This window comes from Lithobates pipiens, unplaced genomic scaffold (genome assembly GCF_037356315.1).
Source record: "Lithobates pipiens isolate NorthernLeopardFrog02 unplaced genomic scaffold, aLitPip1_a1.2 Scaffold_8, whole genome shotgun sequence".
NCBI lineage: Eukaryota > Metazoa > Chordata > Amphibia > Anura > Ranidae > Lithobates > Lithobates pipiens.
This window is the reverse complement of record NW_027507903.1, coordinates 138871342-138889339: the sequence shown is the minus strand read 5'-3', so window position 1 is coordinate 138889339 and position 17998 is coordinate 138871342. Positions and strand designations below refer to the sequence as shown.

The window sequence follows — 17998 nt, the reverse complement described above, 5'->3', positions numbered from 1 at the left end:
GGATCACTTTTATAAGAAAGCTGGCCACCTAACAAAAAAAAGATACTGGGTTTATGGCATCTAGCTGCAGCCATATCCCCAGTATTTAACATCAAAAACATGATGTGTATTTACAGTTAGGTGGTCAGCAAGTGTTAAAACACAAACAAATGTGAACATGTTGAAGACGATTTTACTTTTTGGTTCTGTGCTCTATCAAATTTTTTAAACTTGGGTTTTATAAAAAAAATTGGGTCTTCCACCACTTTGAACATTACTTTTTCAACTGTATCCACATTTGGAAAGATACTAAAATTGGTACTTTATGAAGTCCAGTGGTTGCCAGAAAGGATAGAGAAGACAGAACCCTTTCATGTTAATTAACAGTACATATCTTGTTGGTCCATCATGGTGCATTTTCTGTCTGTGCTATAACATAGTACATGTGCTGAAAAGGACCAATAAAGAGTAACACAAGGGGTGAAATAGTTATCTTACTTTGTTTCAGTTTACTCCTGTTTCAGGTTCCCCACAGTACTGGTCTCCTAACCAAAAACAGAAGTATTTGTTATTGGATCTTTAAGCAAGGTGAGGATAAAAGTTCCAATTCTAAAGTCATGGATGATAGCACAACCAGAAGTGTATGCATAACATAATAGTAAACAGGGATAAAGATCCCTTGTATACACTTCTCGATGTGCTGTCATCCATGGCTACAATATACGTGTGTGTGTGTGTGTGTATTCTTTAGTGATAAGCTGGATGGGCATCCATTATTATGCTGACAAATGAGGACTGACTTTTGGATATTTTACCAGCACTAGAGGAAGTCTGGATTACCATTTTCCATAGGAAAAATAAGCATGTCAATACTTTATGTATTTATTCATCTAAACAAGAATGTAAATTGTGTACCTTTAACGTGGTTGTAAACTCTCCCCCACAACTTTGTGCCATGTGAATCAGCATAAAAAAACCAAATTATCACTGCTTGTAGATATCTCCTTACTTGCACAGTATTGTTGTAATCCTTTTTGTTCTTTAGAATAACGTCACTGAGCATGACCATATCTCCCATGATTTACGGCACACTCTGTGTGCTTGTCTATCTATTATCAGGACTTCCTACCGCACAGTACTGTAATCCCATGAGACTGCATAATCACTCTTCGGAGGAGGGTCAACAAGCTGGCATCCTGAGAGGTGCCTGGTTACTGAGTTGGGAAGGACATTGACGAATCCACGCTTTTTCCAGTACTATCAAGGAGACAGAGAACGTTCCAGGTACTGAGAAAAAAGGTTCCTGTTCACTTTCAGTTACAACTTGTTCAAGGTCAGAGATTTTACAAGTTCTAAATCAAAGTGCTGACTGCCATAATCTCTGGCTAGAGATTTTTTCAGCCTTGACGCACCCAGCTGCAAGTGGCTACTCTCTGGATGGTACTAGAAACTTTGTTATGTCTGCCGTTCAAGGTGCCTGAGTTCTTCACCCTTGCCCTCTGTTCCTATACAAAACTGTGTTGTTTGATGTCACCTCTGCAAAATAAAACCTTTCAAAAGGACTTTTTTGGTGTCAGCATCCAAAGTTGTTGGGTATCAACCCTGGGAACTCCTAGACATGGAAGCACAAGCCAAGTGGAGGTAGCCGGTAAGCCCATAAAGTTAAGGCCGCCCTACAAAGGGTTATGGCCGCTACACTTATTATAATGGACTAAATGAAAAGAAGCATCAGAGTGGGAGAGTTTACTTCCTCTTTAACTTGAACTGAACCTCCCACAAAAGTTAAAGTTCCACAGCACTTACAGCCTTCCACACCCTAAATACAAATGACTTAAAAAAGCAATAAAAAATAAAAAAACCTCACCTTGACTCTGACTTCCAGCAATTCTTGGAAGTGCAAGTAGCATCACTGTGCCTTACTGCTGCCTCCTGGGAAAGCTGGGTGCTTGAAGTCCCACAAGAATGTGTTCCAATCTATTGCAAAAGTACATTCTTTAAAGGTTTCAAAGGGTTAGTTCAGTGTTTCTCAACTCCAGTCCTCAAGGCGCCCCAACAGGTCATGTTTTCAGGCTTTCCATTATTTTGCACAGGTGTAATTAGTTTCACTGCCTTAATAATTACCACAGCCGTTTCATCTGAGGGAGATCCCGAAAAAACATGACCCCCCCATTTGGGGCAGGCTCCTTGAAGACTGGAGTTGAGAAACACTGGGTTAGTTCACCTATACAAAAAACTGCCTAAGCAGGCAAGGGTTGTAGACACAAACAAAGCATGCAGCTCTGACTAAAGTTGAATAATACCCTTGCTATAGGTGTAGGCCATTTACAAACCACCCAAAGCCTGACTGGAATACTCCCAGGATGTTCCTAAGTGACGCCTAGTCGTTACTTTTTACCTCCACCATCACAGGAGTGAGCTTTTTCTCTGATTAAAATCCCTTAATTTACTTACTCTTTCACTGTTTAACCACTTGAGATCCGCGCTATAGTCAAATGACGGCTACAGCGCGGATCTCAATTTTCGGGACTACGTCTATTGACGTCGTCCCCTTTAAGAGCTCCCCGCGCGCTCCCGGGAGCGCGCATCGGGGAAAATCTGTGTTCACAGATCGCTGTAAACGGCCAATCACAGCGACCGTTTACAGCGCGATCGCCGCCTCCAATGGGTGATGATCTCAAATGTAAACAAATGAGATCATCACCCATTGCCGAACGTGTCTCCTCACACAGCGATAGCGTGTGAGGAGACCGAAGGATTTAGTGAGTTTTACAGCATACTAAAAGTGACAGTAAACCTATTAAAAACCCTGCCAGTGCCCAGATCTACCCCACCTGTGCCCAGATCTACCCCACCTGCGTCCAAATCTACCCCACCTGTGCCCACCTGTGCCCACCTGTGCCCACCTGTGGCCACCTGTGCCCACCTATGCCCACCTGTGCCCACCTGTGGCCATCTGTGCCCACCTGTGCCCACCTGTGCACCGCCAGTGCCCACCTGTGCCCACCTGTGCTCCATCTGTGCACCGCCAGTGCCCGCAGTGCACCACCAGTGCCCGCCAGTGCCCGCCAGTGCCCATCTGTGCACCGCCAGTGCCCGCCAGTGCCAATCGGTGCCCATCTGTACCAATCGGTGCCCATCTGTGCCTCAGCAGTGCCCATCTGTGCCGCCTCAGCAGTGCCCATCTGTGCCGCCTCAGCAGTGCCCATCTGTGCCGCCTCAGCAGTGCCCATCTGCTGCCTTATCAGTGCACATCCGTGCAATAAATCAGTGCACATCTGTGCAATAAATCAGTGCACATCTGTGCTGACCTATCAGTGCCCATCTGCCGACTCAGCAGTGCCCATCTGTGCCGACTCAGCAGTGCCCATCTGTGCCGACTCAGCAGTGCCCATCTGCCGCCTCAGCAGTGCCCATCTGCCGCCTCATCAGTGCACATCCGTGCAATAAATCTGCACATCTGTGCAATAAATCAGTGCACATCTGTGCCGACCCATCAGTGCCCATTTGTGCCACCTCAAAAGCGCCCATCTGTGCCACCTCAAAAGCGCCCATCTGTGCCACCTCATCAGTGCCCATCAGTGCTACCATGGCTAAATGTGTCTTTTCCGCTGAGGAGGCGTACCAAATTATTTCCGCAGCCGACGAGAGCAACGGGGAGCTCTCCTCTTCAGATTCCTTTTCGGATTCGGATTCTGAAGCCGACGTAAATTATGAGCCAGTCCTCAGCAGTGAAACACTGACTGATGAATCCGAGGAGGAAGATATCCGGCCCATCAAGCGAAGGCGTTCTAGTGAGGCAGTGCCGTCCACCAGCACCGCAGTGCCGTCCACCAGCACCGCAGTGCCGTCCACCAGCACCGCAGTGCCGTCCACCAGCACCGCAATGCCGTCCACCAGCACCGCAGTGCCCCAGCGAGAAAGGCCAAGTACCAGTGGGGTGTCATCTCAGCCCCAAAGGGTTAGGAGCCATGCTGGCCTTCCCTATGCCCTTCAGAACCCCTTGTGGCTTCCTCCTAATTCAGGAGAGGCCAATGTTCCCCCTTTCACCGCCCAGCCAGGAGTCCAGGTGGACACGGAGAATTTTAGCCCTATCGATTTTTTTAATTTAATTTTTACGGAGGACATGTTGGCGTCAATTGTGGCCCAGTGCAACCTGTATGCACAACAATTTATTTTTCAAAATCCGACCTCCTTTTATGCCCGTCCCTACGAATGGAGAGACCTAACGGTGGAGGAGTTCAAGCTTTTTTTAGGCCTCACATTTAATATGGGACTCAACAAAAAAAATCAATTACGTACCTACTGGTCAACCCACCCCCTCCACCACTCACCGCTCTTCTCCGCGGTAATGCCCAGACACAGATATCAGATGATCCTGAGGTTCTTACATTTCAGTGACAATTCCCAGTGCCTTCCACGAAACGATCCAAATTATGACCGCCTTTACAAAATTCGACCAATACTAAATTATTTTTCAGAGATATTCCCCAAATTGTTTACCCCGGACCAACACATATGTGTGGATGAGTCCCTTATTAAATTTAGTGGCAGGCTTAGAATGAAGCAATTTATGCCCAGCAAAAGGGCCCGCTATGGGGTGAAGGTCTACAAATTATGTGACCGAGCCACAGGGTACACATATTCCTTCAAGGTGTACGAAGGGAAGGACACCCAGCTACAGCCCCCTAATTGTCCGGACTATTTGGGATCCAGCGGAAAAATTGTTTGGGACCTCATATACCCCCTACTGGATAAAGGCTACCACCTCTATGTAGATAACTTCTACACATCTCTGCCCCTGTTCCACAACCTTCACCGGAAGAAGACGCCAGCATGTGGCACTGTAAAAAAGAATCGGAAGGGCTTTCCTCAAAGTCTGGTGAACAAGAAGCTGCGGAAAGGAGAAACCGCAAGTCTAAGAAACAAGGAGGTTCTGGCAGTGAAGTGGAGGGACAGAAGGGATGTATACATGTTATCTTCTATCCACAACGATACCTTCGTGGAAATCCCCAGAAGGAATGGCCCCGTAAAGAAACCCAAATGTATTTCCGAGTATAATTTGTTCATGGGAGGAGTCGACTTCAACGACCAAATGATGGAACCATATCTGGTCACAAGACGGACATATCATTGGTACAAAAAAGTAACAATTTATTTTTTTCAATTGGCCATTTATAATTCATATGTAATTTACCGCAACGCCACCCAAAACCCCAAACGTTTCTTTGGCTACCAGGAGGAAGTTTTCACAGCCCTTATTTTCCCAAACGGCCCACCAGAAAATATCAGATCAGACGTTGTTAGTCGACTCTCCGAGCGCCACTTTCCGGATAAAATTCCCCCCACACCAACAGGCAAAAGACGCCAAAAAAGATGTAAGGTGTGTACCAAAGCAGGAGTCAGAAGAGACACATCTTATTATTGTGCACAATGTCCTTCCCAACCAGGCCTCTGTATAGGCGACTGTTTTCGGCGTTACCATACTTCAATAAATTTTTAGTGAAGTATGGTAAACATAATCCTCAGTTCCTGCCTTCATACACCTTCACACCCCTTATGCCACTGCCTGCTTTGTAACTGACCCTGGCTTGTTATTTGACCACTCTTATGCCTGCCGATTCTGTACATACCGCTGCCTGATCTGGAACTGACCCTGGACTGTTATTCGACCACGCTTCTGCCTAACGATTCTGTACATACCTCTGCCTGATCTGGAACTGACCCTGGACTGTTATTCGACCATGCTTCTGTCTAACGATTCTGTATATATCTCTGCCTGATCTGGAACTGACCTTGGACTGTTTGACCACGATATTTGCCTGCCTCTTGGACTGATCTTGTATTCTGCAACTGGACTAGTGGGATTCCACACGGGGTCTCACATATGTGAGGGGCTCCAGTATAGTTTTTCTGGAAGAAGAAAACAATTTTCTTTGTTTTCTTATTCCTAGATTAGGGTCTGGAGACTCGGAGGCTTCAAAGAGATTTGGGAGGGAGAAGCCTCTACCCCTATCCCCATTCTGTCCTGAACGAGGCTCTACTTCTGTCTGCTGCCTGTAGGACTTACTGCCATCATGCTGCACTGACCACACCACAAGGACCTGCCTACTACCAGGACCAATATTTTTGGCACTGCTGACATCTCTGCACTAACCCTGGACTGTAATATGGACAGTATCCCTGCCTGCTGCCTGAAAAACTGTGTTCGCTGTTGCTGACCAAGTCCCTGCCTGCTGCCTGGACCAGTGATATCCTCCTGTGGACAACTGCGCTTCTAAAACCACAGGTAATCTTTTCTTTACCCTTTGCTCAGCATAATGTATTTGGGGGTGTAATTCTTGGTATGTGCAGGCTATGTGTCCCTGGAACGCCGACGGTGTTTCTTGCATGTTGCGCCTCTGTATGTGGCCAGGCTGTATAAACGTCTCACACATGTGGTATCGTTATACTCAGGAGGAGTAGTAGAATGTTTTTTGGGGTGTTATTTTTGCTATGTAAATGCTATGTGTTGGAAATATCTTATAAACGGACAACTTTGTGTAAAAAAAAAAATGCGTTTTCATTTTTTTCCACATTTTCCGAAAACTTCTGGAAAAAAATGAACCATTGAAAAGACTCATTATGCCTCATAGATTATACGTTGGGGTGTTAGCTTTCCAAAATGGGGTCATTTTCTGGACGTTTCCATTGCCCTGGTGTTCCAGGGCCTTCAAAACTGTAATAGGTGGTTGAGAAATGAAATGTGTAATTTATGCTCCTAGAATGCCTGAAGGTGCTACTTCAAAATTAGGCCTCTGTATGTGGTCAGGCTGTGTAAAAGTCTCACACATGTGGTATCGTTATACTCAGGAGGAGTAGTAGAACGTATTTTGGGGTGTTATTTTTGCTATGTAAATGCTATGCGTTGGAAATATCTTATAAACGGACAACTTTGTGTAAAAAAAAATGCGTTTTCATTTTTTTCCACATTTTCCGAAAACTTCTGGAAAAAAATGAACCATTGAAAAGACTCATTATGCCTCATAGATTATACGTTGGGGTGTTAGCTTTCCAAAATGGGGTCATTTTCTGGACGTTTCCATTGCCCTGGTGTTCCAGAGCCTTCAAAACTGTAATAGGTGGTTGAGAAATGAAATGTGTAATTTATGCTCCTAGAATGCCTGAAGGTGCTACTTCAAAATTAGGCCTCTGTATGTGGTCAGGCTGTGTAAAAGTCTCACACATGTGGTATCGTTATACTCAGGAGGAGTAGTAGAACGTATTTTGGGGTGTTATTTTTGCTATGTAAATGCTATGCGTTGGAAATATCTTATAAACGGACAACTTTGTGTAAAAAAAAAATGCGTTTTCATTTTTTTCCACATTTTCCGAAAACTTCTGGAAAAAAATGAACCATTGAAAAGACTCATTATGCCTCATAGATTATACGTTGGGGTGTTAGCTTTCCAAAATGGGGTCATTTTCTGGACGTTTCCATTGCCCTGGTGTTCCAGGGCCTTCAAAACTGTAATAGGTGGTTGAGAAATGAAATGTGTAATTTATGCTCCTAGAATGCCTGAAGGTGCTACTTCAAAATTAGGCCTCTGTATGTGGTCAGGCTGTGCGAAAGTCTCACACATGTGGTATCGTTATACTCAGGAGGAGTAGGAGAATGTATTTTGGGGTGTTATTTGTGGTATGCACATTCCGTGTGGGAGAAATAAGCTATTACAATGAAAATTTTGTGGAAAAAAAAAAAAAAAATCTTAATTTTGCAAAGAATTATGGGAAAAAATGACAACTTAAAATAACTAACCATGCCTCTTACTAAATACATTGGAATGTCTACTTTCCAAAAAGGGGTCATTTGGGGGGCATTTGTACTTTCCTGGCTTGTTAGGGTCTCAAGAATGGAGATAGGCCTTAGTATATCAGATGTGATCTTTTTTTGCAAATCTTTATGATTTGCACCATAACTTGTAGACTCTATAAATTTCACACAGATCATATAATATGCAAAAATTTGAGTTATTTTTACCAAAGATGTGTAGTAGTATAAATTGTGGCCAAAATTTATGAAGAAAAATTGCTAATTTGCTAAATTTTGTCACAGAAACGAAGAAAAATTCATTTTTTTTCAAAATTTTCGGTCTTTTGTCATTTATAGCGCAGAAAATAAAAAACAGAGAGGTGATCAAATACCACCAAAAGAAAGCTCTATTGGTATGAAGAAAAGGACAAAAAAATCATTTGGTTACAGTGTTGCATGACTGAGTAATTGTCATTCAAAATGTGAGAGCACTGAAAGCTGAAAATTGGTCTGGGACTGAGGGGGGTTTAAGTGCCCAGTAAGCAAGTGGTTAAGAGCTCATTTCCATGAGGTATGCAAATTGCCTACACCCGTAGCAAGGGGATTTTGTGACTTTAGTTAGAGCTGCACAGTTTGTCTTTATCTACATACAACCATTATGTGCAATGGCAGTTTTTTTGTAAAGGTGAACTAACCCTTGTCTCTTGAGTCATAATGACATTGCTCGCGCCTCTCAAAGCATCAGAAGCAGAGCTGAAGTATTTATTTTATTTTTCATCAAACTTGTATTTGGGATGGGAGCTATAAGTGCACATTCTATCTGCATGAAACAGTTCTGTAACCTTTAACTTTAAAATAAAAAGTAATGATGGATTAAAATCCTTGTCAGGGTTTTATTGCTAACTGTGTCCCAGTTAGGCCAAAAGCTGGGGGAAACTCCAAATTTTAGCTTTGTCCTAAGAACAAGAGGTGAATGTTCCAGTGACACATGTCTAAGAGGGGATTTCCCCTTGCTTTATAGAGATTACTCATTTCCTCTTGTGTCTCCTGTACAGATAGTGAAAGGAAATCTCCCAAGAGGGACACAGACAGCAAAAAATAATCTAAAATAGGTTTTAATACTTCCTTAGAGCTCATTCACTGTGTGCTGATTATGAAGAACAAAGCAAGGCTCATTAACGCACCTAAAGCATTTATAATGTGTTTATGACGTGTTTTCATTGTGTTTATAAAGCGTTAAATTTTTTTTTTAGAAATGCTTGATCAATGCCCATGAAAGTGTTGCTTTTCCTCTATATTGAGGCTTGGTTAAAGCAGAACTTCCCCAAGTATTCCTCCCCCACCTCCTCTTTCACATTTGGTATGTCATTTTTGGGGCGGGGGGACCTAGTTTTCACAAGTACCTGCTCCCACTTCCTCTCTGCTCGACTAGGTGAAATTTGTGTCTCCAAACCATTAACTGCTTGCTGACCAGCCACCGTGCACACAGAAGAAAATGATGTTAACACATGGCTGTTCTGTACAGTGTCTGGAGCTGCTCTGTCTTAATTCTCTATTCAGTGCATTCTGGGATACAGGAACCTATACTGTCTCTCCCCCAGTGCCCAGCTAACACTTTATAAATGTAGCACTAACCCCCGTAAAAAGCTTCTGGTTAGATTGGGCTCACGGCTACCTTCTTTCTCCTCACTTCACGTCTAGGGGTGTCCCATGGTAGATGGCCCAGTAACTTGAGAGACTGACGATAGATCCACTTAAATGGATTTTATTTGCAAAAACGTAGACAATGAACAGTCTCTTAAAATGGGATCAGAGGGTTGGAAAGGAAGTTCAGGTACTCCAAGTGTCAAAGTCAATGTTGAAGAACTTGCTTACTTTGACTGCATCCAGAAAATGGCCATTCACAACTGGATGTTCACTCAAGTTGGACAGTCCCTCTCTCACAAGGCCTAGCAGCCAACAAGGTGCTTAATTCAGGAACAAGTCTCTGCCACAGACGTTGTTATAGAACATACAAGGATAAGTCTCTGCCACAGACGTTGTTGTAGAACATGCAGGAAAACAAAACTTGTAGAGCACTCGTGTGATACCTGGATCTTTCAGCCAGCTTGGTGATATCCACGAGACCGGATTCTCTTGGGTACTTCAGCCCTTCCAGGCTCTTACTAAGAAATCAACCCGTACGTTGTCTTCTTCTGAAGAGTGCTCCCCTGGAATGCTATGAAGCTAATGGGTCTCTCCCAAACCGTAGACGGCACCCAAACACCTCAGAATCCTCCTTTAGTTTCCTTGCCTCTGGCTGCCAGCCACGAGACAACAAGATCGTGTGGATCCACACCCCAGGCCATAGCCTTCGTGGGGGCTGGTCAGGAGGACCAGAACCATGAAGTCAGTACATCCTTCTGGACCGGAACCCCAAACCACATGACATCTGCATCCTAAATACCCTCTCCCAGAAAGCACAGCAAGAGCGACACTCCTACTGGCCGGGCTCCGAGAGAGAGTAACTTAAGCACCCAACCAGACCATAGTTCCATGCCTGCCAGAAGAGGCAGTGCACCCTGTGGCCAGGCTGAACATCTCATAGTCCAGTCAGACTGATGCTGAAGTCCAAATTTAGACAATTGTTCTCAAACCAAACTGTAGTTCAGGTGTAACCTTAAATTTGACACATAGCGCGCGCTCTTCAGGAGCCGGCGCTACACAAATGCTTCACTAACACGCCATAAATGCTATAGGTGGGAGTATGGTTATTACCATTGGAACGGATGGAGGCGGTTGACAAACATTGATGCCTCCTGAAAGTGACATGTTGCTTATTTTTTAACACAACAGAACACTGTCGCTTCTGTATGAACAGCACTGCATGGTGCGATTGTAAAATTCATGGCAGACATTCAACTGTGGTTGTGAGGCTTTCAAAGTGCTAAATAAAATGCTGCATAAACACAGGGTATTGATACACTTATTAAACCCTTATCAAACCCCGGCTATACCTGATTATTGGTAACTGAGTTTTAATTCAGTGGTTTGTGTGCTGTTACCTGTCCATGTTGTTTCCTCTTCATTGCTCAAAGAATCATTATTTGCTGTTCTCTCGCAGACAGGGGCAGTATTAAAAACTATGTTCTCCTCTGCAAAAAAAATAACATTCTTATTTTAAAATATGGACCATTTAAAAGGCTGACATATTTCTTTAGAAAATATTCACACTCTTTCTAGCTATCAGTGTTTCTGTCTACCCAGGCTCTCACTAGGTATTTCTTTACACCCTGCACATACATGAAAACAATTGATAGCATTTTCTATCAATCACTTTTATTTGTCCAAATGTAGTAAGCCTTCTTTGTGACATGTAATTCTGTTTCAGTTTCACAATAAACAACCTAAATTGCTGAAAGGATCTGTTTGTTAAGCTGGCCATAGATGGATCGAAATTTGGCTACTTCACCAGGGGCCGGCCAGATAATGGCTAATGCCTCATATAAACGGTCGGACATTCCAACGACAAAATCCATCTGATTTTTTCAGATGGATTTTGGCCCAAACTTGTCTTGCATACACACGGTCACACAAAGTTGTCAGAAATTCCGATCGCTCTGAATGAGGTGTCGTCAAACACATATGTCAGGACTATAAAGAGGACAGTAGCCAATAGGTTTTGTCTCGCAATTTATTCTGAGCATGCGTGGCACTTTGTCCCATCAAAATTGTCTACACACAATTGGAATTTAACGATCGGATTTTGTTGTCGGAAAATTTTAGATCCAGCTCTCAAACTTTGTGTGTCGGAAAATCTGAAGGAAAAATTTCAATGGAGCCCACACACAATCGGATTTTCCAACAAGATCCGATCGCACATTTTCCGTCGGAAAGTCCGACCGTGTGTGCAGGGCATAAGTGTATAAAAATAGCGATATGGTACCAGTACATTCGCGGCTGAAAGATGAACTTCAATTAAAAATAAATAAATAGATAAATAAATAAATCTATGCCACAAAAGTGAGTACACCCCCCACATTCTTGTAAATATTTGATATCTTTTCATGTGACAACACAAGAAATTACACTTTACTACAATGTAAAGTAGTGATTTACAGCTTGTATAATGGTGTAAATTTTCCGTCCCCTCAAAATAACTCAACACACAGCCATTAATGTCTAAACCGCTGGCAACAAAAGTGAGTACACCCCTAAGTGAACATATCCAAATGGGGCCCAAAGTGTTAATATTTTTGTGTGGCCACCATTATTTTCCAGCACTGCCTTAACCCTCTTGGGCATGGAGTTCACCAGAGCTTCACAGGTTGCCACTGGAGTCCTCTTCCACTCCTCCATGTTGACATCACAGAGCTGGTGGATGTTGGAAACCTTGTGCTCCCCCACCTTCTGTCTGAGGATGCCCCACAGATGCTCAATAGGGTTTGGGTCTGGAGACATACTTGGCCAGTCCATTACCTTTAGCTTCTTTAGCAAGGCATTGGTCGTCTTGAAGGTGTGTTCCGGGTCGTTATCATGTTGGAATACTGTGCTGATATGAAGCGGTTCCCCCCGTAGGGGATGCTGATGGTTGTGGTTCATCTCTCACCCTGTACAGCCAGGCACACAAATTGCCAGACATCAAACAGTCAAGAAATAGTCCTTGTACTTTTTTTTGTTGTTGTTTTTATTTAGGTGATTTAACTTGGATGGGGATAGGGTACTTATGTTCCCTAATAGGAAATTAGGAACTGAAACTATATACACCACCGGTATATACACACTTCTCCTCTTCTACCTCCAGCGCAAACTTGCTTTTAGAACTACAACTCCCAGGACCAACTAGCACTGAACTGCAGGCCTGACACTGCCTTAGCCAGGCCCAAAGCAAAATGCCCTTTGCAAGCAGGGACCGCGAGCCCCTATGGTGTAGCAAAATATGGTAGTCCTAGTGCTAGCTGCCTCACATGGCTACTGATTCCAGGGCCACCTCTTCATGCCCTGCCACCCATTCTGGCTGCAGCTGCCTCTTTCCTCTGCCCATGCCACCACAGTCCTCCTTACTGGCTGTGGACCCATCCCAGACTGCTTGCTCCTAGTCCTCTCAGGCTTGCCTCCCAGTCCTGGAGACTTCCCTGGCAGTGTTCTCCTGCTGTCCTCTCCTTGCTCCCATGCCTCCTGTCCAAGACACCTCCATTGGTTGTAAGAAGATCCTGTCTGCACCCGAGCCCAGGCCCAAGGTCCCCCCCAAGACTGAGAAGCTCCCTCAAAAGCCACAACAGCCTTACACTCCATCTCCAGCTTCCCCCTGAACAACTCCTCTCCAGCTGGGCTGACCCTGAGTATTTTAGGGGCCTGCTCCCTGCCAAACCAAGTTGGGGATTGGTCAGTGCCCTCAGCATACTTCAGGCAGCGCCATCTTCCATCTTACCTCCCCTCCCACATCTTTCTATAAGGTTTCAGTACATAGAAAGAGGGAGGATGTCTCAGTGATGTTGTCTGTGAGTTAGCCAGCTCTCCCTGCATTTCCTCTAATCCAGGAAACAAAAACAGTGTAGCCATTTCACAGCTCAGCCTTGACTGCAGTGACTGCATCTAATAGGATGCAGTCACTGCTCAGCTGATAACTTTACACCCAACTCAGTTGCTTTTTAAAATGACTTTTGCCAAGCCATTGGGTGTTTGCAGGGGCACCCACTGCTCGAATTTTTAGCAGATTCAGCAGGAATCGGCCAAAACTTCAGCTATCTATGTGTTTTTCATTTTTGTGGTATTCTTTGAAATGAACAATGCAGTGGTTAGTTTGCATTTGATGTCAATAAAATACACTTACAATAAATGCTATTTAAGCTTTTAAGTTAACTTACTGATGCAGCAGTCTTCATGGATCCATTTAACCTTTCCTGCGTTTTGGACGCACGCATAGTTTACAGTATCTTCCACTGAACCCTCAAAGCCTTCATCACATTGATATTTTACAGTAGTACCAATCATATAGGTTTTAGCAATAAATCCATTGGTGATCTGTTCCATGGAAATATAACAGTAGTCTGTTTTAAAAAGAAATAAGAATGAACAATATTGCAGTGATTCAATATCAAATTGTTGTCATATATTTTGGGCCCTACATTGGGCTTGAGGGGAGAGAGAAATGTATTGTATACACTGATAGGGCAAAAGGGGTTTTCTCAGGGACAATGCTGCTTTATATACTGCTGTTGGGGTTGGCAGAAGAGAGAAGTTCTATGGGTTTAGGGGAAAATATAAAGTTCTATATACATTGGGGTTGGGGTTGGGGTGGAGGTACAGTATACTATAGAGCGGTGGGAATGGAGAAAGCTTCTGTATAATTCAGAAGGGTTTGGAGGCAAGAGTGATGTAACAAGGTCCCGACCTCCAGGGGCCTAATGGTAACCTCAAAAGTTAGGGAGAGCTGACATCCTTCCTTGTAGAGTGGGTTAACAGGCATGGTGGGGGTAATGCAAGATGAAATGATGAGCGCCAGTCACTTTTTAAATGCGAATAAGAGATTTATTGTCTTGTAACAAGAACTGGGGGAGAGTGGGTTAGGGCCAGGAAACCCTTGAGTAGATGCAATAATAATTGCCAGACTCCAAGACTCTATAGGTAGACAGCTATACAGGGAAAAGCCTCCAGCTGGATGCATAGTAAAAACAACACAAGGTGCTGGCGCTTGAGGCTCAGATGTCTAATTAAAATCAGTCTAGTATTAAAAGTTCATTCAAAGTTTAAAAGGTACTTGAACACTGTGACAGATCCAATTGGGGTCACTTGCTGGCTGTAATGGATGTGGGACCAATGGTACATCTGCAAGATCACAGGGGGCAGCTCCTCTCACCAGGAGACACAACGCGTTTCTGAGCATGTGCCAAGTCCACAGCGGTGAACAGCATTTAAATAGGGGGATGAGCGAACAATAAAATTAACCCAATAATGTACACTCACGGGCTGAAGTAGCAGCCCCATTGACAGTAATGGTCACAATAACTAAATATATATGTTTATATATAAATAAAGGTGAAATTAATAATAAAAAAATCAATAATTGAATGGAAATAAAATTGAGAGGATGATGAAAAAAAAAAAATAATAAAATTAAAAATACAAAAATAAATAAAAATAATAATACATATAAATGTAAAAATAAAAATGAGATAAGTGAAATGAAAAAGAATGAAAATGGATTAAATATACAAAATAAATGGAAAAATAAATGGAAAAATTAAGATAAAAATCAAAAAAAAAAATAAGAAGAAGAATGCTATATAAAAAATAAAAAATAATAATAATTATGAAAGTAATTAAAAATAAAAATGATAATAATAGTAATACTAATAAGAAAAAGGATAATTCACAATACATATATGAATTAAGAAATAATGATAATAATAAATGAGTAAGTGAAAGAGCTAAAATAATAAATGATAGATAATAAATGACAAATAATAAAAAATATTAGTATAAGACAATATTGATGTGTGATAATGTATTCAGATATGGATGCATATGGATCCAACTTTAACGTGCACTTGGGGTGATGAAAATGGGTGAAAAACATTCCCAAGGGTCAGTTATGTAGACTCAGACAGAATTGCACTAGAGATTCCGATTATATAATACAGAGCTCCCTACTAAAAGAACTACTAAAAAAAACTTCTTCATATTTATTTTTTTGATTTTTATCTTCATTTTTCCATTTATTTTTCCATTTATTTTGTATATTTAATCCATCTTCATTCTTTTTCATTTCACTTATAATTCATTTTTATTTTTACATTTATATGTATTTTTATTATTATTTTTATTTATTTTTGTATTTTTATTTTTATTTTCATATTCACTTTTATTTGCATGTTTATTTTTATTTTTATTATTATTTTTATTTCATCATCTTTTCAATTTTATTTCCATTCAATTATTGATTTTTTTTATCATTAATTTCACCTTTATTTATATATAAACATATATATTTAGTTATTGTGACCATTACTGTCAATGGGGCTGCTACTTCGGCCCGTAAGTGTACATTAGTTGGTTAATTTTGTTGTTCGCTCATCCCCCTATTTAAACGCTGCTCACCGCTGTTTTCCTCACACCTACACTTGATAAAGGAGCGCGCATGTCCGTTCTGGACTTGGCACATGCTCAGAAACGCATTGTGTCTCCTGGTGTCCCCCGCTGACATCTTACGCTGTCCTCACGAGCCAGTCTGTGTCTGTGCGGATTGCAGAGCACAGCTGAGCTTCCCCCCCAGCGCTCTGCGGATGATATTGCTACAATCTTCATTTCGAGACATTGCCTGCTTGAGGGAACAGCTGGTCGTTTACTCGCACATTATTGATTCTCCATGTAAGTGAGACTTTTACTTGTTTTATAAGACATAAAGGCAATTTTACTGAACTGGTGCTCCTCTATGTTTTATATTTTTCTTCAGCTGGATGCAGGGCCATCTTTAATATTGATTGGACCCTGGGCAAAACTTTTCTTGCCCCCCCCCCCCCCCCCATGCAGTTTTGCTCTCCACCTGCTCTGAGACATACAATAAATAGCCGCTAGATTCAAAATCAGTTTACTGAATCAGATCAGGCAGCTATTGTGATTGGTTGTCAGAGGTTACAGTGTATCATTACCGCTCGCTGACTGGTTGCTAGAGGTTATAGCACACATTACTGCTCACTGATTTGTTGCTAGAGGTTACAGCACACCATCTCCTCACTCCAGGGGTCATGCTATACATGAGGATGCCACCTTTATTTACATATCTATGCTGCCGGATGCAGCTATTTACATATGAATTTTGCTGCTATTTACATATGAATGCTGGTTATTTACATGTAAACAAAGGGTCTGTAGGTGAGTCATCTATAAACAACAATAGGGCAGAGCTGGGCAGCATTAGAAGCAGCACTTCACACTGAGATATCAGGACACAGGAAGAGACAAGGGAGTTTAAACTGGGATAATTGGCAAGTATGAGGCAGCTGCTTTGGGACCCACAACAATGACAGGGCCCAGGCCAGCTGCCCCTTTTGCCCTGCCTTAAAAACAGCCCTGGCCATATGCCATGTTTGTATAGGTAGGACCGCTGTCTCCTATGGCAACTGAACTTGTAACAGTCACTAAAAGTATTTGCACATAACTCTTAGTAACACAGAATAGTAATTCTCCTATCTCAAAGTATCCCACTGTAAATCTTCACTTACTGAGCTCCCAGTCTCTCACTAGACTTCCAGATCCAATTGTCACTGGATCCCCTGAGTTCTTCTCCCAGTCTCTCACTAACCCGCTGGATCTCTGGCTTGGCACTCGCTGAAGCTTTCTCACTTCTTCACCTTCCCCAGCTGGTGAGAAGACTGCTCTGGTACTTGCTCGAGCTTACTCACAGTGGTCTCCGGTAACAAGGTGGATGTCCCCTAGTGGCGACTGCTTCCCTTTTACCTCTCACCACAACTGGTTCCCCGCCCGGCTGAACCTTTGCAACTCGGCTTGACTTCAATCCTACAGTCCCAACCCTACACTGCTTCTCCTGCTCCTAGATAGGCCTCAGGCAGCCTAGAAGCCAGGTGTCCCGGGATAGGCCTCTGACTTCCAGCCTAGCAACCCGGGGCAACATAACATGCATCCACCTAGACAGCCGTCCGGGTAGCACAGAGCCCAGATCACCTGAGTCCAGCCAAATAAATAGGCTCTCCCTGCAGGCCAAGGGACTAAAGAAACCCGTGCCAATTGGCTGAGACGCCATCCATTCATAATCTGACCTTGCAAAGCCCTTGTCAGTCTAATGTCACCGGCCACAGTGCCACCTAGTGACAGAAGAAAAAGGGTGAAAGCAATTCAAGAAAATTGAGAGGAATCAGTGGATCTACTAACAATTAACCAGGACAATTACTACCTGGCAAACTAAATTTTGTTAGCAACCTTGCATAATCACCAGGGTGCTACAGTGAAATTCTGTATACACTGGTGCAGACAGGGTCGTAGTTACACTCTTTTTTTTTTACTAGGTGGGTTTTGTTTTGGGAACCCAGAGCAGAACAATTGTGTGACAATATTTCACTAACAGTGGGAAGGGCTTAAAACTTTTGCCTACACACTGTGTACTGTGCAAGGTAACATATGTCACAGCCCTTGTACCCCCAAAAATATGCTCTAATTACGGTGTCACAAAACCTCACTATCTTTTGTATAAAGCAGAACTGCTCCATTACAAATTCCTTTCTGATCACAGCC

General features: G+C 42.9%; 1 protein-coding gene across 1 annotated transcript in view; it reads right to left on the bottom strand.

Moving 5' to 3' along the window:
• LOC143960160 (uncharacterized) overlaps positions 1 to 17998 on the bottom strand; it is a 139250-nt gene that overhangs the window by 70084 nt on the left and 51168 nt on the right. The window contains exons 2-3 of the mRNA XM_077468473.1: positions 13615 to 13797; positions 10813 to 10902 (exon numbers count right to left, since the gene is read on the bottom strand). Of these exons, the coding sequence (XP_077324599.1) occupies positions 10813 to 10902; positions 13615 to 13797 (273 nt within the window). The remainder of the gene's footprint in view (positions 1 to 10812; positions 10903 to 13614; positions 13798 to 17998) is intronic.